At 31.0% G+C, this 23,444-nt stretch overlaps 2 protein-coding genes and 1 long non-coding RNA gene across 8 annotated transcripts; 1 reads left to right on the forward strand and 2 right to left on the reverse strand.

Moving 5' to 3' along the window:
* The first annotated feature begins 785 nt into the window (after window positions 1-785).
* On the forward strand, window positions 786-15,989 carry LOC137823895 (lethal(2) giant larvae protein homolog SRO77). Of its 6 annotated transcripts, none has more exons than XM_068629212.1 (24): window positions 786-1,075; window positions 1,297-1,430; window positions 1,952-2,036; window positions 2,319-2,372; window positions 2,719-2,810; window positions 2,919-3,022; window positions 3,889-3,961; window positions 4,628-5,075; window positions 5,838-6,173; window positions 6,311-6,517; window positions 6,659-6,757; window positions 6,854-6,926; window positions 8,792-8,919; window positions 9,051-9,336; window positions 9,410-9,633; window positions 9,712-9,839; window positions 12,142-12,259; window positions 13,991-14,046; window positions 14,374-14,467; window positions 14,546-14,729; window positions 14,799-14,864; window positions 14,937-15,130; window positions 15,204-15,266; window positions 15,711-15,989. In XM_068629212.1, exons 1-24 carry the CDS (start codon window positions 1,028-1,030, stop codon window positions 15,816-15,818), a joined length of 3,402 nt encoding a protein of 1,133 aa, XP_068485313.1. In that variant the 5' UTR covers window positions 786-1,027; the 3' UTR covers window positions 15,819-15,989. The 6 variants fall into 6 exon arrangements, with proteins under 6 accessions (XP_068485313.1, XP_068485312.1, XP_068485314.1 ...); XM_068629211.1 differs by having other exon boundaries at window positions 896-1,075; window positions 8,789-8,919; XM_068629213.1 differs by having other exon boundaries at window positions 900-1,075; window positions 1,300-1,430; window positions 8,789-8,919.
* Window positions 5,705-15,335, reverse strand: LOC137823896 (uncharacterized). The gene is made up of 2 exons (XR_011083178.1): window positions 15,178-15,335; window positions 5,705-6,164 (listed from the first exon to the last, which is right to left on the reverse strand). It is a non-coding gene; the product is annotated as an uncharacterized lncRNA (long non-coding RNA).
* Window positions 15,990-17,830: 1,841 nt separating the features above from the next.
* On the reverse strand, window positions 17,831-19,867 carry LOC137825698 (small ribosomal subunit protein eS26y-like). The gene is made up of 5 exons (XM_068631434.1): window positions 19,712-19,867; window positions 19,525-19,617; window positions 19,341-19,425; window positions 19,111-19,244; window positions 17,831-18,120 (listed from the first exon to the last, which is right to left on the reverse strand). The coding sequence occupies exons 1-5, from the start codon at window positions 19,712-19,714 to the stop codon at window positions 18,046-18,048; spliced, it is 390 nt and encodes a 129-aa protein (XP_068487535.1). The 5' UTR covers window positions 19,715-19,867; the 3' UTR covers window positions 17,831-18,045.
* Window positions 19,868-23,444: the final 3,577 nt, after the last annotated feature.

Raw genomic sequence — 23,444 nt, forward strand, 5'->3', positions numbered from 1 at the left:
AATTCGTCATATAAGCACTTATACATGCTATGTTTATTTATAATAAGAGAGAAAAAAAATTATATATGCGATTTCTATATAAGTTAAAGACTATACTTACCGTCATATGAAGAATTTATTTAAATAAGTTTCTATTTACATAATAACCAAATCAAATTATCCCTCTTACAAAAATTAATCGTCGAATGTGTTCCATATAATCATATAATCAACAAGAAATCATCGTATTCATTTTCTTAAACTTTGTGTCAACAATTTTAAAAATAGCTAATTCAATGCACTTGTAATATTATTTTTTAAACGAACTATATTTCTAAAAATAAAATAAAATTCAAAATCAACATAAAAATAAAAAGCAAAATATTTTCATTTAACTTTTTGTCGGTTACTCGACATTCTTACATCTGAAGATAGAACTGGTATATATTAGAAATGTTAAAAAAAGTTTACAATTTAGAACTACTTGTAGAATAAGTTTAATAATTTTTACAATAAATACCACAGAAATCACGCTAGCAGTGATTTAAGATTAGATGCCAGTGAACATTATACTTTTAAAAAAATAACTGTGTTAATATTACTGTCTACGATAAATTTATCAGTTTTTATAATAATTAGTTTGAGAATTATATGAGTAATATTGTAAGGAAATTATATTAAGAATGCGTATCTAATTTTTTTTTTAAAGAAGACATGTTTTCTTTTATTTCGAAAGGAGGTAAAAAGAGAAAAAACAAAGTGGCTTATATGAGTCGGTATTAATTTTCGAATTTCGTGTTACTAATACTACTTGGTATTCCGGCGTCAGATCAGATCCCCAAATTATCTTTGAACTTTAAAGGTTGAAATCTAACGGTCCATGTGACCCTTAAGGTTTGGCATCACCGTCCATTTCAATAAGAAAACGGGGAGGATCAGACCTGCACGGTGCACCATACTGGTGATTCACACGGCACCAGAAGCACCAAGAAACAGAAAATCGGAATACGAAAGCCAGAAGAAGCTCTTGGATTGATCGTTCTCAACAATGTTCTCTCGATTATTCCACAAATTACCACCGGAACAACGTCCTCAGGTACGTGCTCAATTTCCGCCATAAACAAACGCTATTCACGCTCATTGCAGATTTTAGCATCTTCGATTTTTTCCTTGTAGTGGTTACGAATGCCGGTGCTCAATGTTAAGGAGCCTTTTGTTTTTTGGTTGACTAGTGCATTCATATTTTGAGTTTATATTTCTATGTGAACACAAATCCTGAAACTGATGTTGTTTCTGAGCGTTTTTCGCGCCGCTCAGCAGCAGGACGTGGGGCACGGCAGTGTTCCGTCGGGAAATTTTGATCCACGAGTTGTTTTTCACTATGGCGTTCCATCTACCGCGTCTATTCTTGCTTTTGATCACATCCAAAACCTATTAGCAATTGGAACACTGTGAGTTATTATTGGTTGTGTTATTGGCTTTGCGTTGGAACAACGCGTTCTTTTCATGTTTTCCGCCTTATTGGAATTCTCCGTTCGAATAATGTCGAAATGGAAAATTCCTTTGTTAAACAACTGACTATTTTTTAAATATATGATGCATGTTATTGGAACATGTTGATGAAATAATACGTTGTGCACTTTATCTTGTTATTGGAGGAAAGTTTTTATGTTTTGTGTGCCTATGAAATATTACTTTTAACTATGTTCTTTTTTTTAACCATTCATAATTTCATCATTCCATTGTTGTGAAGATTGAGGAGTAGCTTATTAGCTTAGATATAGGAACAGCAATATAGTACAGAAGTTTTTTTGTTTTTTTAGAATATTACAGTAGTTATTACTACATTGTGGCGTTGAGAGCTAGACAGTAGTTACTAGCAATAACTTGTTACTGCACTGTGATATCGAGAGCTAGACAGTTTCGATTAGTGGCTTTTTAGTTGACTTTAGCATTTTCCTCCCTCTCGTAGCGATGGCAGGATAAAGGTGTTCGGTGGCGACAATATTGAAGGGATTCTGATCTCTCCCAAGCAAGCATCCTTCAAGAATTTAGAGGTTTGTAATTTTGGACCAACGTTGAAACCTGAAACTAAAGAGTGATGTCTATCAGTCATTTAATCTTGTATTGTTTATTACTCCGATATTGTTTTGCATTTTTTCTTTGAATATTAGCATCTCTAGAATCCATGTGTATGCCACTATGTGTGGGTATGGCATGTATTTGCATGTTTATTCATGTAGTGTTGTACATTAGTTAAACTTTAGAAGTCCAATGAAATGATTCTGAGGAATTTCATGAATAATATTATATCTTATCTTTTTGAACTTTTCTCACAGTTCTTGGAAAACCAAGGTTTTCTTGCCAGCGTCTCAAATGATAATGAAATACAGGTACCTTACAAGTTTAGTAGGGTTCTTTTAAACTGTCTATATGACCAGGCACCCTCCGAATATGCTTTAAAACTGTTTGCAGTAAAATATGTTTTTGATATACCAAAATATTTTGATATTCTATTTTAATCCTTATAAAAATTTAATTCGTTACTAGTTCTTACATTTTAACAGAAAAAGTGTTTTTTTTACTGCTGATGAGGGACTAAAACCAGATCACTTTGGCATATGAGCGTTCTTTCCTTTAATGCTTTTGTTGTTTAACAATGTTTAACTTTTATACCTAGTTGTTTCCTTTCTTATGTTTCTTTCACTAGCCTGCTCAGTATGTTTCTGCTAATGGCAGGTTTGGGATTTGAAAAGCAAACAAATTGCTTCTGCCTTGCACTGGGAATCCATCATAACTACTTTCTCTGTTATTTATGGCACCAGTTACATGTAAAATACTTGTGCAGATAATTTTCTGTCTGCATTTGCATGCTACTTTTTCTAATAAAATCTTTGTAAATAGGTTTATAGAAATTTTACCCTCTTATTGAAATTCAGGTATGTTGGAACTGAGCATGGGATGGTATATGTGTTGATGTTCGATTCGGAAGACAGAAAAATTAAAATATTGCCCTATTATGTTCCCACAAATGTTATATCTGGTAAGTACACATTCTCGTTACTCATTTATACCATATGAGTTGGAAGTATGACTAGTATTTTTGCAGCTGCTAAAGTGGCCAGCTTAACAGTGTTTGGGGAGAGAATTTTCTGATCCAAACTTCTGACTAAGATATAGGGCCACTTTCTCTGGATGCAGAACCGAACCCATTAACCCCAAATTTTGAAATGACCCTGTTGCTGTGCACTAAAGTTTTTATTGCATGCTTGGTGTAATCTATCAACTTTCTTGACATGGGTGATGTGCACCCAGAGACTGCGTTTAGGGCCGTATGTTTATTACCACACCTGAAATTTTATACAGATGTTCTATAACCAGTTGACTTAATCTTTAAGCTGTTAGGTGATGACATAAGATTTTTTATTAATCTTTAATATACCCCTTCGCCAAATTCATTTAGGCTTAAGCTGTAATTAAAGTCAGATTCAAAACTATCTTATCTTGAAATTAAATTTTTGATGGTTTATTCAGAGAGGCTTTTATATCATGTTAAGGAATTGCTTGACCAAAAGGTGTAAAAGCTTTGACTATCACGTTAATGATGTAGTACTTCATGGCGATGTTTCTTGTGTACTTCTTTTAATATATTGCATCATATTGATGCTTTTTTAAATTTCTATAGATCTTTATTAATCAACTTAGTAAACCTTGTGATAATATTCAACGAAATCTCTTTAATGGAGCAGATTATTTTGGTATGTCATAAATGTAACATAAGTTCCTACTTCCTAGCTAGGCATAAGCTTGTTGTTAATATATAATTTAGACTTTTTTTTGCGTGGGTAATCAAGTAGTTTCTCAAAGTCTAACATCTAGCTTGTTGCAAAATGTTTCTCGCCTTTGCAGAAGCAGCTGGAATGTCACTTGATCATGTTTCAGTTGTCAGAGTTCTCCATCAACCATGTTCTGACGGAAACAGGCAAGACAGGAACATACTTAAAGTTTCTCTAATTGATTTCCTTATGTTCTATGAAGGAATTGTGAGACATGAGTTTTAGGTAATTTTGCATCTCAGATTAGGCTAATTGATCATTCTATTAAATAGTCATATATTTAGGCATTTTCTAAATCATGAGTGGGAGTAAGTTTGAGCTCAGATAGATTGGACCGCAGAACATGGTTGATTTATAACCATAGGACAAAATTTTCGTTTATAATGATTTTTGAATGAAGTATATATGCAATATTTTAGCCACGTTTTTAGGGGAAGGAAAAGTTTTAATCACTTTTGTTGTGTGGCAACGGACTGTACTTAGGATTCTCAATTCAAATTCAAATGCTTGGAGTTTCCTTTTGTTTGAAATATACAACATGGAGAATAAACTTAATCCAGATGTAATTCAACATGGAGTTTCTTCTTGTTTCAAATTCAGTGCTAATTGCTTGTACTCTATTGAAGACATCATCACAAAATTAATTTATGACATGTTTAACATTCATTGACGCATATATAAGATACATTCTTACAAGTGTGTGCATAGTAGCGTATATATATTTTCATGAATTTTAAGGGAACTTAACTTTCATATAATGTGTTCGGTATGTTCATGTTTTAGTTGATTTAATTGAAATTGTCATTTTGCAGATTGCTAATTGCATATGAAAATGGTTTGATGGTACTCTGGGATGCTTCTAAAGATCGAATTGTTCTCATTAGAAACAACAAAGACATCAAATTAAAGAGAACAATTGTGGCTAGTTATCCAAATGACGTTAGGCTTCAGCTTTCTGATGATAAAGTAGACCGTGAAGAGCAGGAAAAGGAGATAAGCTCTCTATCTTGGGCATCTAATGATGGATCAGTTGTTGTTGTTGGTTATGTAGATGGTGATATAATATTTTGGGATTTGTCAAGTGCTGACTTCTCCCTGGATCAACAACTCAAAAGATTGTCGAATGATGTTGTCAAGCTTCAATTATCATCATCTGACAGAAGACTCCCTATTACTGATCTACGTTGGTGGGCCAATAACAATGGTGGGAAACTTTTTGTCTATGGTGGCTATGAGATTGGGTCGGAAGAAGTTCTGACGGTAAGCTTCATATGCATAGTGGCTGTTTGACATTTGTTTTTTAATAGTTATTGTAATAATTGAAAAACATCATGATGTTACATTTGCAGGAGATTATGCACAGATGAGAAAAAAAACTCCTTTGTTTTGGTTATAGTTGTGGTGTTTGAATATATTAACAGCAAAAAAAGGTCATAATAATGAGTGCCCAAGTTCAAGTACTCACAAAATTCTACCTAGAAAGGTAGTCTTACTGGGTTAAGGGTGCAAGATTGAGTGAGGTTGTCCCTTGTTAGGAGAAGCATGAGTTTTATCCCAGTGGTTGAAGAGGTTAGAGAAACATTGTCAAGGATCTATGCTCCTTTGCCAAAAAAGACCGATTTCAGATCTTCAATTGAAGGATTAGATAGACCAATTCCTACAAAACAAACCGCATTAAAAAAGAAAGGAAGCAAACGGTCGTAGATTAATACAATAAATTAATATTGATCTGTGTTTTTTTATTCTCTTTGAGCTTTTTATGGTTATAAGGGCATAATATACATCTTATTATCCTGATACAGTATATGAGAACTTATGGAGCAAACACTGTTCATCTCTTGTTCATTGTTACTTTATTTTTGTTGAAGAACAACTTCTATTGAAACTGATTGTTGCTATAATTAGTATTTCATTTTCGCTACATTAGATTTGAAAATTGGGCATGTCATGCCAGTTTCAGTGGCCTGTTAAGTTTCATAAATTTTATGTAGATAATTAAATATGGCCTTTTCATGTTTACAGGTTCTGAGCATTGATTGGTCCGGTGGAATTGAAAATCTAAAGTGTACTGGCCGCATTGATGTTACTCTTCATGGTTCTTTTGCTGATATGGCTTTGTTATGTAGTGATTGCCATACTGAGGGAGCTTGTAATGTGCTATCTGTATTGACAAGTCCTGGACAACTGGATATTTATGACAATAATTGTATATCTTCTTTGATGTCTCAGCAAGAAAAGAAGACTTCTGTTCCCACAATGCAGTATCCCATCCTCGTACCCACTCTTGAACCACACATGACAACTGCAAGGCTTGATGTGGTATGTCAAGATGTAAAGTCATTCAAAGCCCTGTTCAAGGTAATGCACATGTATTAGATCTAAAGATTCTTTCTTTTCCATGTCTAGTTGATAACCTGTTGTCAAACATTGTATAATGTTAAGCTTGCAGTGTTTGATTGTCACAACTCAATACTAATAGCAAACAATGTCTGTAGATTCTTAAAGCTGGAAAGCATCATTCAATACAAAATCAGAAAAGTATTGGTACAAAATGGCCTTTGAGTGGTGGTGTTCCGGGTCTGCCTTTCAAAGAAAACCATCCTATCATTCAAATATATATAGCAGGTTACCAAGATGGATCTGTTCGGATATGGGATGCCACATATCCTGCTTTATCACTTGTTTACGATATCAAATCTGAGGTTAGTGATCAGCTTATTGTGCAATCTACAATCTTTTATCCAGTGGTGATTTTCCCCCAACCTCCACCCTTGTTGCATTTGCATATTTATTGAAACTCATATTGGAAACATGCTTGTCAACGTGAAATATATAATTGGCAGGTTAATGATGTTAAAATTGGCAATGCAAGTGTGCCAGTGTCAGCATTGGGCTTTTGCCCTGATACTCTACATCTCGCTGTTGGTGATGAAAGTGGTGTTGTAAGATATATAAGTATTTAGAATTTTTCATTCTCTTTTTATTCAATAGTCTTGACTCTCAAATGGCTGGTAATTGTATCATGTGGACATATGTAGGTACGTCTATATGTTCTAATAAGAAGCTCAAATACCACATCTTTGCATTTCGTGACAGAAAATGGAACTGAAGGTTGGGTACTTTTTGTTTTCTATTTGAATTGCAAACAAAATTTCTCTTTATTTGATTCAAGTGTTGAATCGTTTTAACAATAGCTAATCTTTATATACCTTGCTCCATTGCCATCTTGTAATGACAAGTGTAGTGGAAAAAGTTTTTGTTTGTTTGAAGAGTGTTAGACATATCTTCCTACATTGGAGATCTACTTTTAAATCTTTTTTACAAAGTTTTGTGGGTGACAAAGGAGAATGAGGCACTTTGCAGTTATGCTCTGTCTTGGAGTATTTTGCACCTACTTGGGATGTAATGCTAGAAATTTAACTTGAGCTCTTTGCTTCCTTACCTATCATGGGATAGGGTTTTTTCCTAATAATAATGCAATTGTCGGAGATCTCACATCAATGAAATATATGAACAAAATTATAATATATAGATGGGTGCAAAACCTCATCTTACAAAGTAGGTTTTGTAGGCTAAAAGGCTTAAAGTTCACTTTTAAGATGGTATCAGAGAATATGAGAGGCTATCTTAGGAAGGACAAGATGAACTAGAGTGATGTAGGTACACCAAGCTCGTTGGGATGATTTGGCTGAGTCAACTATGCAACACAATTATGAGGCATGCAAAGAGAGGGTTAGAATAGTAGCATTTCCTTCCTCCATAAACACATTCTCCACCCAAGCTTCTAATTTAGGATACTATTCTGGCAATGAATCAATCGTATGGACCATGAAACTGTCACTTCATCATAGTAAAGTAACAATGAGCTAGATGAAGGTCAATGAAGTCTCTCACTTCATCTCTCATGGATATATCCAAGATTGAACATGGCTTGTGCATTGGATTGTGATTTGGCATGCATGTAAGTTTGATTTGGACTTAAAGTCCACTTTCTTAAAACGGTGATGTTATTGGCATGAGGAGGTATGTTAGACTTAAAAGTTCACTTTCTAAGTCATAATAAAAACAATAAAAGTGAAATATTACTATGACTGGTTTCCCATAAATCTATCATCCAATATTTTCTGCCTTGAAAATGCTTCCACCAGATTAATGAGAATCTAGACAAGTGGACAGAAACCATGAAACATGCCTAACACAACTAGTATGAGGAAGAATGACATTGACTCACTTATATTTTTACCAGGAACTTATAATCATAATGCAATTTTATGTGTATGAATAAGCTATGTTTAGTGAAAGTGTAGTACGGTAAAAGACAACTATTATAAACAAACAAAGCCAACACATGTACAAGTTTTATTTGTTTGACAGGTAAAAAATGTAAAGTTGGATTCAGGGGCCTCCAGTTGATTGAGAAAGATTACATTAATATAAGTTTGCTTAAAGTCTCGGGTTTAAACTCTAAAATGTTTTAAATACTCAACTAGTCTTAATGGAGTTTCCTCTCTCCCCCTTTGTTTCCCATGATTTTTGCAACCTTAGATTTTGATGCTTTGAATTTGGGCTGTTATGAACAGTAATCAGTCTGAATGTGTACACATACACAAATATATAGGAGGAAAAGTTACTCTGACTAGTAGTTCTAAAAAGTAAATCATTTTATTGATAGATTAAAATAAAATGAAAGAAAGCTTATGAAGTTACTTTTGGAATAGTTTGATCCCTCTTCTTATATATGCATGTAGTTCATATGTATGTATGTATGCATTCTCCATGTAATCATGATACTAATCAGTAAGCCATGTCAATAAAAAAAAAGGTGCTTCTCTGATTTGCTCCCTAATTGCCATGAAGAATTTGAATAGCTTGATTGACATGACCTAAGTTACTTTTCATGAATCTGTTTATGCTAAAAAATGATTTGATATTTATAAATTCAGACTTTAACCTGGTTTTTTCTATTGGGGCAGCAGTTCATGACACGCATCAAGGGGATGGACCTCATTGCAAAGCTGTGTTTACCCTTCAAAATTCTGCTGTATACGGCTTACAATTTGCAAACCTTGGAAGAAGACTTATTGTTGGATATGAACATGGGCAGGTGAGATATTGATTAATTTTTTCCCCTTTTGAAGGAATTTATTTATTTTTTGTCACCTGATTGAGTTGTTGAGTGGCTATTTAAATTAGCGCTGAGAGTTCCAACTTATATTTTTCTAATCCACTTTACAGGTGGCTATGCTTGATATCAGTTCATCAACAGTTTTGTTTCTTACGAAAACTGAATCTAACACTTCTTCGGCAGTTGTTTCTATGAATGCAAAATTTTCAGACAGTAGCTCGAGTAATACACAGGAATCTGTATCTGATATTTCTGACAATCCTGAAATGGGGCTAATCTATGTTGTGACAAGGGATGCACACTTTGTTGCAATAGATGCTGTGACAGGGAATGTGGTTTGCAGTAGGACAATTAGCCCCAGAGTACAATCAAATGCAATTTCAATGCATATGATAGGCAAGTAATTTTTTAGAGAATTTGAATCATAATCTGTAAAAGTTTTATTACTTATGTTGCTGTTTTATCTCAGATGGTAGTACTTCTGACCTACCCGCTGATAAAGTATCCCCCAACTCACCTCAGAAGAGTGATTCTGCAATGAAAGCTAGCGTCCAATCTCAAAATGCACAAGTTGAAGTTGAAAGTTCTACTACCGTAGAGAAATCATATTTGGGGCAGATATTATCGAACTCACTCATTTTACTTTGTTATGAGAATGAATTGAGCATACACACTTTAAATTTTGTGTTTGAGGTGCTGCACTTCATACCCATCTTCCTTCAAATTTCAATCCATTCCTTCTTACTGGTTAATGAAATTTCCTAGTTACAGGGTAGTAGTAGTAACTACTTTCGTAAGGTGAACCTTGTACAACGATGCTGCTGGACTACAATCTTTAAGAAAAATGAAAAAGAGTGTGTTCTGGTTCTTCTGTATCAAAGTGGGGACATTGAATTAAGGTGAAATGCTTACTTATACTACACTGAATATGTATTATTCTTATACTTTGTTCAGGGTAACTGTTATGAACCAAGGAAAACGCACTCAAAGATAAACCAAGAACACAAAATCTACTGAATAATTTCTGTATTATTATTTCTGCACTTAGAACATCCACAAAGGAAAACTGTTATTCCTTTTACGCAGGACTTTCCCTGTCTACCCAACTGAATTCAAAACACACCCTCACTAAACCGGTTGGTCTTTATTTAAAGACCACTAACCGCTACTAACCACTACTTTACAAATCATTAACCGTTACCTTACAAACCACTAACCGCTACTAATCACTACTAACCGCTACTTTACAAATCATTAACCGCTACCTTACAAATCAAATAACTAACTCATGACTATTCTAATTCTAACTAACTCCTGCTCTATGTGTATCCTAACAATACACTCTTCCAAAAAACAACCTTGTCCTCAAGGTTAGAACCATGGAACCTTGATTCCGTGGCTCATCTTCATCACCATGTTCTTTATCTACGCTTTCTGAAAGTATTGTGATATTGTCTATTATAGGGGGGAACCCATTGGCTACTGCATGCAAATTCAGGTCTGGAGGTTTAGGTGGTGGTGGGGATGAGAGAGGATTTTGTATAAAAGTCTTTGAACCCAGTAAGTTGAAATTCCAAGATTCTGATGTCATTGATGTTCTTACCTTCATTATCAAATCTTGATCCAACAATGATTTCTTATGCATATTATGTAAATCTGAATTTGGGAATAAATTATGCTTGGTGGCATCTCCACCTTCAGCTTTCTTACTGGTTTTCTCTATAATTGGATTATCAAGAAAAAGACATTACAGCACATAGTCTTCATTCTCTTTATTGATGCATCTCCTTCTGCCCTCATCATTTATGTTTCTCTTGCAAATCTCACTTCATTTTTGGTTTTTTCTTCGCTGCAGATGGTGTGATTCTTCATTGCTGAACCTTCTTCCACATCTCGGGTCTTCTTCTCTTCATCATTAACAGATTTCTCTCCTCCCTACGACATCTTGTCACTCTTCTTGTTGTTCCACAGCAATTCTTTAATTTCTTTCTTTTAATTTCTTTCTTTTAATTTCTTTCAAGTCTAGAAGGCTTTCCTTCAACGTTATGTCTGCTTTAACAGATTTCTCTCCTCCCACCGACTTCCTATCACTCTTCTTGTTGTTCCGCAGCAATTCTTTAATTTCTTTCAAGTCCAAAAGGCTTTCCTTCAACGTTATGTCTGCTCTAACAGATTTCTCTCCTCTCTCCTACCCCCTTTCTTGATGTCCCGCAACATTTCTTTTATGTTCAACATGCTTTCCTTCAACCTAGTAATATCTGTCTTTAGGCTGTTAATGTCTGTCTTCATCTCCACCATTAACCTCCCCTGTTCGCGGGTTACTTTCTCTAAAGCCACGGTTCTCTGTTCCATTCTCACTTCCCTTTTTTTTTTATCTGGCAGGTCGGACCAATTTGTTACAAACCAAGGAAAACGCACTCAAAGATAAACCAAGAACACAAAATCTACTGAATAATTTCTGTATTATTATTTCTACACTTGATACTTAGAACATCCACAAAGGAAAACTGTTATTCCTTTTACACTGGACTTTCCCTGTCTACCAAACTGAATTCAAAATACACCTTCACTAAAACAGTTAGTCTTTATTTAAAGACCACTAACCGCTACTAACCACTACTTTACAAATCATTAACCGTTACCTTACAAACCACTAACCACTAACCGTTACTTTACAAATCACTAACCGCTACTTTACAAATCACTAACCGCTACCTTACAAATCAAATAACTAACTCATGACTATTCTAATTCTAACTAACTCCTGCTCTATTTGTATCCTAACAGTAACACTATTCAGTTCATGAGTGAAGCCACATTTAAATGAAAATAGTCAACATAATCCCACCCATCAAAAAGAAAAGAAAATTTCCGACTTTGTTTCTTTAAAAAAAATTGTGATGGTCTATATAAATTATATTATTATATATTATTTCGTTAATTTTATATTATTTCTTACTGGGACTTGGATTACCCCACATCCCAGTATCAAAGTCCCAGTGTTGCTGCATGAAGCATACTTTATACTCTGTAGGGGAAATCGTATACTTTTGAGCTCTGAATCTGTAGTAGTTATTCTAGAGATTGTTGTGTTGTTGCTGTACTATTCTAGCTTTTTGCGATGTCATGGCCCACTTAGTTATATTCCCCACTCGCCTGTTTTTTTATAAGTCTAGATGGATTTTATCTCACTTTGAGCAGGTCCTTGCCAGCTTTGGAAGTGTTGGGAGAAATTTCTTTGATGTCATTACTCAGATGGAACTTGGAAAACAACATGGAGAAGACAATATGTTCTTCATCAAGTGGAAAAATTATTCTGGTTTGAAATTTTTTATGTTTTTCAATGAAGCTATTTTCTTATATGCTGCCAACACTTACATGATCTATCTGTTGTCTTATGCTTGATATGTCATTTCACATCTGAAAAATTTTAAAATATTTATGTATCTGTAGGATACTGAATAATAAAATAAGAGTATACTGTAAGTGGCATTGGCAGATTCTGTGTTCCTAGGTCCCATTAGTTGGATTTGGACCAGATTTCATCTTTATTTAGCTTAAAAGAGATTATTTGTATGTAAAATCCCTACTGTTTTTAGTTTATTTAGATTAGGGAAAGGAGTTCATTCCTTTGCCTTTTAGTCTGCTATGTTAGTGTATAGTTTTCGTTTTATATTTCTGCCTTGTAATTCGTATTCGATCAAGGAATGGAGAAAAAACAACTTTCTTCCTAATCTAGAATACCAATTGGGCAATTAACCAATATATTTATTCATTTAAAGATATTCAAACCGTTAATCATGGAAGAAATGTAGTAAACTGAGTTTCATTCTGAAACAGTTAATAGCAAAAATTTCTTGTTTACTCCATTTGCTCCTTTTCCCTTTGTGGTATAAGGCTTTTATTGTTTTTTTTGTTTCCTCCTTTGTCAGATTTTCTTGCGAGAGAAACCAATGTTCCAGTTTAGCAGTGATCTAAAATAACTAGCTTTCATACCTTATACAAGCTACTACTACAACAACTTAAGAAATATAACTTGATTTATCTAATTACACTGAATAATCCATGTTAGATACAAAACTGTTTTTGAACTTTTTCAACTACCATCTTGAACAAAAGGGGAAATCCATTCATATAGTGTCAAATCCTCTATATAATCAATTATTTAGAACTTAGAAGTTTGATCCTTGCTGTCGTCATTATTCTAATCCTAAATAGTAAAAAAATGGGTAAATGGTGCCCCTGCCACTAGGCCTTGGAGATGTATATTTCACTGCCTTCCCTTTACTTTGAAAAATTACACTCACTTCCTATGATAAATTAATATATGCTACGCTTTGATCTATTTTAAAGCGAATGAGCTTCCTATGGATGATATTTTTTTCTCTCTGACTCTGTACATCTTCAACAACAATTGAAATATTATTGACTTTGGAATTCTTAAAGATGAATTTAAGATTTCGGTGAAGTTCCAAAACCAAAACCAAAAGTTTTTGAAATTTCATTTCTTCTAAATTCCTAAAATCAATAATATAATTTTAAAATTAATTGTCACTGACGCTGAAATTTAGAGAAGAAAAATATCACTGAAAAGGTCTTTAATAGTTATTTACCATCACTAAGAGGTATGTTCATATAAAAAAGTGTAGTATATTTTTATCAGAACTGACGACAGTGTAATTTATAGGGGAGTACAGTGTAATTTATGGGGAAAGGAATGTAGTTTATTAGAAACATTGAATTCCAGCACCACGTAAGTGGCCTGGTTCACCGTCCTTTAAATAATGGCTACTGTGCAAGGGTGTTAGATATAATGATATAAAACCATTTGTGAGTTTTCATCTAGCAGCTTTAACATCTATACTTCTGCTTTAAGGAAAAATAATAATTAAAACCACCATACGTTTTATGGTTTTGGATTCTTTAAAAAACATTTTGTACAGACAGTGCAGGAAAACATGTTTCAGGCAACTCCTGCTGTTCCTAAAAATGAAGTAATTTCAAGGTTGTTTTGTTTCTATAATCAACTCATGGCTATATTGTTTTACAGGTCAATGGAAATGAAACTGCTTGCATGTCACTATTGAACTATGAAAATGAGCTCTGGTAACTTCATCATTCCTCCCTATTCGGACCATATTCATTTTATTGAGAAATTAGAAGTCAATTCTTAACCCCACAATTTAGAGCACTATCGTTAATGTTCAAACCATTGGATAAATTGTTTCAACATAGCAAAACTTCTTATGAAGTTATGACAAGTTAAATGAAATCCAATTTGAGGGCTGCTATAAAAAAGAGCCTGGGACAACCGACAGGTGGCTGCCAAATGTGATCAACCTCCCTAAAAAAATGCTTGAGAAAATTATATCTATATAGTCTCACTAGTACTTAGAACTTCGGTTTCCATTATGAGTTTTCAAATTCTTGTAGGATTCCAGAGTCTTTTCCTTGTCTTCATGATGAAGTTCTTGCAGCTGCAGTAGATGCTACAGCAAATCTATCTCAAAACCAAAATGAAAGACAGGTCTAGCTTTTTCAGGATTGCAGTTCTCTCCCATTATTATTTTTTTCTAGACTTGTAATTCAACTTATCTTGCTATAGGGAGCATCTGGTATCTTTGTTAATATAGCTAAGAACCTTAAAGCGGGGAAAGCAGATCAGAATGCAAATGAAGCAGTTCATACCAATAGATTGGAAAATTTAAAACAATTATTCTCTAGTCCTCCTTTCTTAAAGTCTTCCTCAAGCACAGTAGATGACCAAGATCCTTTTTCCCTTGACATAGGTTTGTCCTTAACATTTTCTACTGCCAACTATTCTTAATTTTCTTAAAATGGTACCTTATCTTTTACAGATGACATTCAAATTGATGAACTTGTAGTCTTTTCATCTCCTAAGAAAATCGATATTGACAAGAGAGGTACATCGTATTGTTTTATTTTCTCCCGAAAGTATCATATGATTTATCTTGAATATTGAGGTCGCCTTGCAGATAAAGGGAAAGGAACGGACAGACCGAAATTATTTGAAGATAAAGGGAAAGGAGCAGACATACTGAAATTATTTGAAGCTAAAGGGAAAGCAACCGACAAGCAGAAATTATTTGAAGATGCAAGCACAGACTCGAAACCAAGAGCTAGAACAACTGAAGAAATTAAAGCTAAATACAGAAAGGCGGGGACAGGGGTAAATCGTAGATCTGAAAACTCTGTAAATTACGCATTTTAACTCACATATCTTGACTTTTCACTGGTTTCAGGATGCCTCGGCAGCAGCTGCACTTGCAAAGGATAAACTTGTAGAGCGGCAACAAAAGCTCGAGGTATATAATTATGTGACTCCTTTCTCCATTACCTGTATCTTATTTTTCACAATTTCAAACCTCTTCTTTTCAAAGAACATAAAAAGCTGAATCGACAAAAAAAAATCCATTTTAAACGAGGCTTTGAAAACAGACGTTTCATGTTTCATTTTAACACGTAGACGATAGTGTCGGGTTTATCTTAATATGATTGAGGTCCCATTGAAGTCTGTTAACACACCTAGCTGCATGAGTCATAAATGTTTTCTCCTTTTAATAATAAAACTCTCACTTCGGTTCTTAATTACATCGTTTAATAATTAAAGAAATATTCCTTAAATTGCCAGGTTCATTCACAAGATTAGTACTATGAGAAATCAAAGTGTTTTACTATAAATTAAAACTTAGATGGAATTCTCCGAAATGTGTTTTTTTCTTCTTATTTCTAACCATTTCTTTAACTAGTTGCTCAACGAACGTACTGAGGAGTTGCAAAATGGTGCCCAAGACTTTGCATCCTTGGCAACTGAACTTGCTAAAAGAATGGAAAATCGTAAATGGTGGCAGTTATGATTGGTTGCATGATTTCTTGCTTTCGTCAATATGTACCGTTTTGTTTATTTCTCGTAAAAACGCATTTGGTCTCACGTGATGCGTGCTATTATTATTATTATTATTTTTTTATTTTCATGACGAATAATTATTAGTGTAATTTAATTCTTGTGTACAGAGCATAATTTTCAACCTTGTATATTATAACAATATAATAAGCCTCAGTAAGTCGCATGCCGCATAAAGCATGTGAAGGTAAATTGAGATATTCTAAAATCACTGATAAAAAATGTGAAAAATAAATTAATGAAATAAGTATTCGGTATTTTAATTTCATAATGTTTATATAAACATGAAAAGTAAAAACTGATTTTTTTTTCTGGGAAGCTTGACATTTTATGTATATTTTTTTCTATCTTCAACATAGTTAATCACATTATTACATCGTAAATGTTTTTTTTTCTAGCTTTGTTTCTTTGTATTCTTTTAAGGTATAACAAGATAAACTATTAAATTCTCGATATTTTGTCATTCATCTGAGTTTTTTTTTTTACATGATTTTAACAATTTGAAAATAAATATTAAAAAAAAAATAACAATCAAATTACATTAGTATAACTTTCACTGATTAGTTAACTATTTTTTCACTTTTAATTAAATGATTTCGACCTCAACTCACCATTAAATTGAAAAGTCATTTATATATTAATTATCAAACTCAATATAGTATTTAAACTTATGACTTATTAATCACTAATAAAAATATTAATAAAACTATTCCATATTTTAATAAAAAAATAAAAGGATATATTTGTAGTATTTTAAGATAAAAAATTTAAAATAATTTTAAGTAATATTCAAAAGACACAAAAACATATGCGAATAGAAACTTGAATGTTAAGTTCTAACTTTTAAATTTAAATTTAATACCATTTAAACTTTGAATCAAAAATAATTATCAATATACTAGTCAAACTTTAAAAGAATTATAAATAGTTTAATTAATTTTAATATTATTGTTTATTCTTGACAATTTTTTCAAATAAACACAATAATATGTATAATTATAATTCAATAAATAGTATAATTAATCCAACGTAGGATTCTTGTATATCCTTAATTTTTTAATTCATCTCCCACTTGACTTTCTAGAATGCAACTTACATTGTAAAAAATTCATTCCCAAATAAATAGTTTGTAACCCAAAAAATTAGTGGTAGGTTGGATCAGTTTTATACATTTTTTTTCATTAAACCATTTCGATCAAGCTAACCTTAGTTCACTTGAATTGGATCATAAGATTAAAAAAAAATTGTTAAAACTTTTTATTTTTAAAAGAAATCGTTATATTTCTTAATGATAATGAAAATAGACTATATACTTGTCATAAATTAAACATCTGATTAAAACAAATTAAAAATTAAAAATAATATACAATTAATTTTGGTAATCAAATTTATTTTTAAATTCTAACATATATCAATCAACCATGTGTCAATCAAATTAAATTATATTTGACCTGTTAGAAAGAAAATTCAACTTAATTGAAAGGTTTCCAATGTATTAGTATTTAATAAATCATACAATAGAGAACAGGAAACAAAATGTAATAAAATTAAGAAAAGGTCCAATTTCAATGAAACTTGGCATTTTCAGATTCGATGGTAAAATTATTCATTCACGATGAACATCTTACATATCGTTACATCCTACAACATGTTATCCTTCAAAGATTTCCAATAAATCATGTAACATTGTTAATAACGAACAGGAAACAAAATGTGAAGAAGCTAAGGTTCGATTTTGATGAAAACATTACGAGATTCCACTTCAATGATATAAACACCCAATGTAGAAACGAAAACTTAAAAGGAGATTTCTTTTTCCAAAATGCTGCAAGTGATTGTAATATATCAGGTTCCTCTACCATGATATAACACCCACTTTCAATGAAAACTTGAAGGGAGAACTCGTTAGCAAATTCCTAAATTTATCGTATAAAAACGCAATCTCGTATGAAGGGAGAGATATCATTTTCAAATTTCTGAATCATGATATATATCAGGTTCCACTATCATAAAAAGCCACGAAGTTGTAACCAGAAAGATATTATCCAACTACTAAAGCAAATAATTATAACAAAATACCCCTACACTCCAGAAAACTGATTTTCAAAAATTAGGAAACAAAGGAAAATTTCTTATAAATTTGATTCAGCATAACACAGACTTTTCCTTGGGATTTGCTCTCAGGTTCGGACAGGAGCTCCTGCACCAGCGGGACGAGGTGCTTGACCAGGCTGACCAGGCCTTGGTGCATCATCCTGAAGTTACAAACAAATTCATCAAAAACAATCCAACAGCATGAGATACATGAATTCTTGATCCAGAATACATATTAAACAGCCATGGCTAACAATTTCATATCCAAATAATCAGTGTATAATGCATACAAATATAGCACATATTCCTAATGAAACTAAATACTTTGTACATTCAAAAGAGATATATTTTCTTTTTAAACATTAACTAACTCATTGACATGTATGTGTGTAACCATCAATTTCTCGTCAAAATATATAAAAGCAGATTCAATTATTTATATTGAGTTATGAATCATACAGCTCTAATGTAAAAGTAGAAAAAGAAAGTTTGAAATGATTGGGTTCAAATCTCACTAATGTCATACTCTCCATCCACTGTCAAGAATACCATCAATATCGCCTATAAATATTACTCTCCTATGTAAAACCTAAAGTGATGAAAATATTTAAATAATCCAGGAATGTTGAATATCCAACATTTTAGTCTTAAAATTGTAGGATTTATTCAAATTGGGAGACTACTAATTATTATTTCAAATACTTCTAGAACTCCTGGATTAGTGTTTTCAACTTTAACAGGAGAGGGTAATAGTTCAAGAAGAAAATTGCCAATTTACTCCGATATCAACATGACCAAATGGGGGATGTGGAGGGTAGGACTCAACTCCATCAAGGTAGTACAAAATAACCAAATAGTGTTTTAATATAACAAGTGTTTCTAGCATATCAACACTGTTGTACGATGAAAATACAATCAAAAGATTCAATATGTACACTACCAAGTAGTATCTTCTACTCAAGAAAATTATCTAGAGTAGTGTACAGTTTCAGTTTTTTTAAATTTCAATTAATGAAACACTAGACCAAAACCAAGTTTATCTAAACTATCCTTAATTCAGTAGCAAAAGGCGAAAACACAGCACAAAACAAGAGTTATATTGAAAACAACAGAATGGAAATAGGGAAAACAAAAATAAATTAAAGAGTTACCCTGCGCCTGATGAATCGCTGAGGAGGATCACGCTTCCTCCTGTTAGTGCGGGATCGAACCCTAACAACATGAGAGTGGATAGCACACGAAACACAGTACTGCATCTTCACGTACAGTTTGGGAAGCGTGTATTCTAAACGTAATAACAATGAAACATAAAATAAGTAACATAAAAATATGAAATTTTCACGAAAATTAAATAAGAGAAGGTAAAGAATTTTAGTATTACGCTCATAGACACAAGCCTCCTGCACATCTCTGACAGCAGCCTGTTCAACAATGTTCCTCACAAGAAACCTCTTGATTGCCTTGTCCTGGTTTTATTATTTTCATTATTGTTTAGAGAACGCAAAAATTTAAGAATCGAAATGAATGGAATTGGAAATTGACAGTGAAAAAAGTGAAATGAAAACCTTAGGGCAGCATTTGCCGCAGTTGGAGCAACGAATGAACTTGACGTGGCCGCGACCGTGCTTGTTGCGACCTCCATTCCTGCGCTTGAACGTCTGCAGAGTAAGAGATCGATCGAACAATGAGAAAAAGAAAGAAAAAGGGTTTCAATCAAATTGCAGAAAACAGGGAGAAAGAAAAATCTTTGACCATGGTGAGTGGTGACAGCAAATTGCTCTCTAGGGTTCTTGGTGCTGCGGCTGCTAGAGTGAAACAAATTCACAACAGCGTAGTCCAATCCCTTTTATATGTCAAATTCTAATTAGGTTTATTTGACTAATTTTATTGCTGAAACTGAACTTACTCTTCCTAAATAACATTCTTTCATCTTCTAATACCTCATTTTTTTATTTTTAATAAAAGACTTTCGTCTTTTTTTATATTTTAATTTTAAAATATTACATTGAGTAAAACTTCAATAAAATAAGAAATTTATGAATTAAAATTTTAAAATATAAAGAATAAAAAAATAAATTATTGTTTGTATTTCTTTTTTTATGAATTTGTTTATTTTTCATTTTAAAAATTAAAATTTATATTTTCATTTAATTTTAGTGTCAGTATGCTATTTTTAAAAAATGAGAAAAGTCACTAATGTTTTATTGATATACTATGTTTTTAACCTGTGCACGGAAAAGAAATAGAGTATTAATTATTTATTAATTATTATTTTTTATTTTAAAGAGCATGTTTATATATTAATGATTAATATAAAAAATACATAAATATTTAAATTATTTAATTGGACTACGTAGATGTGTAGGAATTTTTATTACTATGTAAAATGTGAATTATAAAGAATTAAATAAACAATTTATATAATTAAATATAAAGTCATTTAACATGTTCCACCCGCTCGAAGTGTTTGATTCGTGTTTTTTTAACTGTATAAAAATATAATTTATATAATTATATATAAATAAATGTAAATGTATATAAGAAAATAAAAAATTAAAAGAAAATATTAATATATAATAAATAAATATCAACATATATGAGTAAATAAAAAAATTAAACATACTAAAAATAAAAGCAATCTAAACACATAAATAATAGACATAAATCAATAAATTATTCAAACGGACACAAAATGAGTAACAAATGAGTAACAACAAACAATTATGTAAAAAAAATTCATTGTAAAAATAAAATAACTCAAATTTCATTATTTGTTATGCTAATATTTGCTTAAAAAACAATTTTATGACTTTTTTTTAAGTCATTTAACATACATAAATCATTTCATTTCGTTCTAAGTTTTATTGACTAACTTAAATTTTACTAAACAAAATGATTGACATTTAAAGTAATTTCTATTATTAATAAAATTTATAAAATAGTTTTTAAATTAATATTTAGTTATCAAGGTTTTGGCTACCAAGTTTATAAAATTTATAATATAAACTAATTGATAATTAAAATTTTGATAGCTAAATAGATATCAATTTAGAAATTAGTTTAAAAATTTAATTAGTATTAAAAAAATTTAGATGACAATAAATTTTTTAGTCTATAAAATAATATATAATTTAGTTAATATAATAACTTATTTTTTTCTCTAAAATTTGTTTCTACTTAATTTTTTTTTAGTGTAATTGGTTTAATATTTGAATACATAGAAAGTAGTTACTGAATTTGGTGTGACCAATTATTCATTAAGTTGTAATTTTTTTTTTTTAAAAAAAAACAACAATTTAACACTCGATTTATTAAACTATAATATTTAAGCAATAATTCATATTTTGAGACTAAATAAGATTTTTTATTTTTTTAAAGAACTAAATTAACCATGTTTTGCACAACCTAATTACTTTTTTTATTAGTTTTTCAATAGTCCATGCTTCAACTAAATTACAAATAGTTTAAATTAATTAAACAAATATAGTACTCATACAAATAAAATAAAAAAGTAAAACATAATTATAATGAGAGAAAAAAAGTTATAATTATTTAATGTCATTAACGTGAATACTTTCTTGTGAATTATTTAATGTTATAAAAAAATAGGTTTATAGTATGTCAAGAAAAAAGTAGAAATGGTTTGAGACTTTATAAACTAAGAAAGAAAAGGAGAAACAAAGTACCTAAAGTGTTGTTGGAGAAGGAAAGAGATTATTTTAGAGCAAAATGTTTGAATGCAAACAAAAAAAACTTTGTTTCCCTTTTACCTTTCTACTTGTTCTTCTGAGAGAGTGACATTTTAAGATAATCCTCAAGAATTTGTGAAACCCATTAAGAACTTTAAATGCTAATGATTAATCATATACATAATTTGTCTATAAGTTAAGTATTTCATTTTTTTTAAAGTTTATATTGTATTATTGATGTCTGATATTATTATTGTAAGTTTCAATTTTATTATACCATTTTCGTTGATTAATGTTGGTTTGATTATATTTAACCATGATTGGTATGTTTTTATTATTTATCAAACGATAAAAGAAGATTTACCGATTAATTTTGGCGAAACATAAATTTTAAATCGTGATAATCATTGTGAATATAGTTTTTGGTAATTTTATTTTTTAAAAGAAGATTTTTTTATTTCATACCAAAACTAGTATTAGGATTATTAATTTAAAATAATTAGTAAAAAAGAATTTTACTTTGGACCATTTATTGATTATCAAAGGCTTTCCGACTTTCTTTTTAACAAATTATAGAAATATTTGTATAAAGCTTAATTATATATTTTTTATTACAACCATATCTATCGGTACTATTATTATTATGAATATTATTTTTACATTTATTTTTTCATACAAATTTCTCTACGTTAATTTTTATGAAGCGTGGACCAATTAATTTTTATTAGCTGTGGAATATTTTAAAAAAATAATAATTATAAATAATATAGAGTTGATTGAAAATGATATAAGCTTTCTTAGGGTTCTTAAATGTTAGGGTCTATTGACTCAAGTTTCACAAAGGTTTGAAATGTGCATTTGTGATGGAATGATTTGGCTAGAAGAAAAGGAGATGTGTTTTTGTATATTTGGTTCTCACTTTGACAAAGACTTTGGTAAGGTATTGGTTGGTTATTGGGTTAATCTTTATGGGTTCTTAAAGGTACATTGAAAGAGTATTGGTTGATGAAGTTTTTATTGGTTGGCAAAAGTTTGCATCATGTTTTTGAGTTAGAACTTGTTGGAAATGGACGGAATTTTGGTTAGAGTAGGTTGCATGAATTATAAAAGGGATTTCATATGTTAAAATGTTCAAAAGTTGTGTGTTAGGTGTTGTTCTTAACTAATTTTAATTTTTTTAAAAAAAATTGTTTTAGTTTATGTTTTGGTATGAGTTGATTGAATGGTGTAATCTAGATAGAGAGGTTATAGGTTAACCTAAGATGATATGAGGAAGGAGGTCATGTTCCTCAAATATAGAATAAAAATAAACGACAAAAATAAAACAAGAAAAACAAAAAAAAAACTGAATTGAAATTCAATTTTTTTTTACTTGTATACACCTCATAAAAATAGGTAAAATTGATATTTATAAATTAAAAAAAATCATATTCTAAATAATAATAAACATAAATAAAATATATTTGTAATAAAAACATAATTTATCTTCAAACAGATAAAGAGAAACTTCTATAGAGAGAAAAAAAAGTAAAAAAAATAATCCGAGATTCTTTTTTAAATAAGATGCATTCGATAAAAGTAAAATATGTTTATTATTAAAATGATAAAATGCATTACTAATGGTTTGTTTGAGTAAAATTGGATTTAGACTCTTATAGTTTTAATATTGTGAATTGAGAAATGAAATCAAAATAAAAAAAATTATTTTAAATTATTTGCTAAGTTATGCATTTTTTTCTTAAATAATTTGTAAATTCGATAAATGCTCTGCATGATAAAACAGTAATATAAAATAT

This window comes from Phaseolus vulgaris, chromosome 8 (genome assembly GCF_000499845.2).
Source record: "Phaseolus vulgaris cultivar G19833 chromosome 8, P. vulgaris v2.0, whole genome shotgun sequence".
Classification (NCBI taxonomy): domain Eukaryota; kingdom Viridiplantae; phylum Streptophyta; class Magnoliopsida; order Fabales; family Fabaceae; genus Phaseolus; species Phaseolus vulgaris.

Coding starts and splice junctions, on each gene's coding strand:
- LOC137825698 (XM_068631434.1), bottom strand. Junction 19,426..19,524: donor GCGGCAAATGCTGCCCTAAG/GTTTTCATTTCA, acceptor TAATAAAACCAG/GACAAGGCAATCAAGAGGTT. Junction 18,121..19,110: donor AGCGATTCATCAGGCGCAGG/GTAACTCTTTAA, acceptor TTGTAACTTCAG/GATGATGCACCAAGGCCTGG.
- LOC137823895 (XM_068629211.1), top strand. CDS start 1,028: ATGTTCTCTCGATTATTCCACAAATTACCACCGGAACAACGTCCTCAG. Junction 3,962..4,627: donor CCATGTTCTGACGGAAACAG/GCAAGACAGGAA, acceptor GTCATTTTGCAG/ATTGCTAATTGCATATGAAA. Junction 6,758..6,853: donor TTGGTGATGAAAGTGGTGTT/GTAAGATATATA, acceptor GGACATATGTAG/GTACGTCTATATGTTCTAAT.